Source organism: Aphanomyces invadans (assembly GCF_000520115.1).
Source record: "Aphanomyces invadans strain NJM9701 unplaced genomic scaffold supercont1.357, whole genome shotgun sequence".
NCBI classification, from domain to species: domain Eukaryota; phylum Oomycota; class Saprolegniomycetes; order Saprolegniales; family Verrucalvaceae; genus Aphanomyces; species Aphanomyces invadans.
Window position 1 is genome coordinate 1 of NW_008580502.1, and position 1,878 is coordinate 1,878.

The 1,878-nt window shown below is 54.3% G+C and overlaps 1 protein-coding gene across 1 annotated transcript; it reads left to right on the top strand.

Annotated features, from left to right (window-relative positions):
- Positions 1-863: 863 nt before the first annotated feature.
- Positions 864-1,635, top strand: H310_15332 (hypothetical protein; the record flags this gene model as incomplete). Its single annotated transcript, XM_008883317.1, has 2 exons — positions 864-1,275; positions 1,319-1,635. 2 exons carry the CDS (start codon positions 864-866, stop codon positions 1,633-1,635), a joined length of 729 nt encoding a protein of 242 aa, XP_008881539.1.
- Positions 1,636-1,878: the final 243 nt, after the last annotated feature.

Below are 1,878 nucleotides of genomic sequence, written 5' to 3' on the forward strand. Positions count from 1 at the left end.
CGGCGATGGTCCGGTCCCAAGAAGTGCACCATCGTTATCAGCAGATTGCGGATGTTCCTGTTCTAGCTGAGTTGGAACGAGCACGAAGGGACGAACAGATTATTGCCCTGGCTGCGGAGTTGACCCGGGTGTCTGTCAAGAACGAGTCATGCAAAGCGCTGGACTTGCGCTGCAGGAAGAGCTCAAGGCGGCTAGACAAGCCGGAGAAGAGCAAGCGATGCGGGTGGCGCAGATGACAGTTGCAGCATTACCACACTCATGAACAAATCGCAACTGATGAGGCCCGAAAGGCCCTCAAAGTATCTCGGCAGTTGGAATCCCAAGTTGCCGAATTATTGCGCCGTGATCGGGAGCGTGAAGCTGCGATGGAACGCGAGCGCATGGCATGGGCTCAGTCTCTCAAGGTTGAGATGAGTCGTGGCCGGAGCGATGCAAATCGTGTCGGAGATGTCATGGTGTTGCATCTCCTGAAAGTTGGCTCCAATCGACTACGGGAGTGGATCCGGGAAGGAGTGACTACTCGGGTCACCAGCAAATTGTCCCTCTGCTCAGTGGATTCGCTGCACCGAAAGCTCCTCGTTACATGGACATTCGGTGGACCACCGCACGAAGTTTGCCAAGCAGTACCATGCGTACTGCAATGAATGTGCTCAATCGGCGTTGACCCTGGGCACGAGGATCGGCATTCGACCAATTGGCACCTGCATTGACGCGAAGGCGAAGCAGTTTGCTGCCATGATGCACCTTGGGAAGGATGCGTCGTCGGTCACGAATACTGAGTGGATGGCATACTTCCAGTACGCTCTCGATTACCAAGGTCCCGATTCGGCGATCTCGAGGCGAAAATCAAGTCGTCTGTCGTTATGGATGACAAAGAACAGGACGCCGATGGGTGCTACGACAAGTTGGTCTATTTGTACTGGTCTTTGTTGGAAAGGAACAACATGATGTCGCTCCATACCAAACCTCCCAAGGCGGCTGTGAAGGCGCTGGTGGAAGGGCTTAGCCCGTCCGCGCTCAAGGCATTCATCAAGAAGAACCTTGATCTGGACCAGAAACACCTTCGCAACTCAGTGCACAAGTTCATGACGTATGTCAAGGTCAAGCTGGTTGCCCAACTTGAGTTCACGCGGGCCACCAAGGTGACGGGGATCATAAAGACTTCGGGAGACGAATCGTCCCGGGCCGGCTCTGTTTCACCAAGGAATGTCAAGGCTTTGATGAACACCGCTTCATCGGGAACACCTGGCTGCCAGGACATCAAGAAAGCGCCAAGTTGTTGGGCATGTCGCGGAAATCACCTGTGTTGAAGTCTCAGATGCTGAGAAGAAAGCGATCCAGGACAAGTGGAAGGCCAAATGGACCGAGAAGAAGGAGAGGAAACCGACTAAATCAAAGGTCGTGAAGTCTCTCCGTTGGACGGGAGAGCAGCCAGCTGACGGATGTTGCTGGTCCGAGATCCCTCGAGTCGCGCTAGAGAAGCCCATCTCAACGCTAATCGACTCGGGAAGTAATCCCGGGATGCTTCTCTCCAATGGTCTTTTCGGCCTTATCGCCCTGCATTCGAAAGTTGACCTTCAGGCGAAGGATTTGCCCACTCCTCAGGTCAAGGAGAGTTTTGGCGGTGGTTTGTGATCCCTTTCCAAGCACGTACTCCTGCCCGAGTTAGTTCTCTTGACGGGGGAGGCGCCGTTGGCTTTGAAGAACGTGAGCGCTTGAGTGGACACAACCGACTCGGGATTGAACATTACTGTCGGTCGTCCTGTTATGGAGGCACTAGGGTATTCGACCGAAGACCTCCTAAAGACAGCTTCCGTAACGCAGGACGCCTACAATTTGGGTGACCTCTCGGTTCTGGACCTCGGGGGTGACTCATCT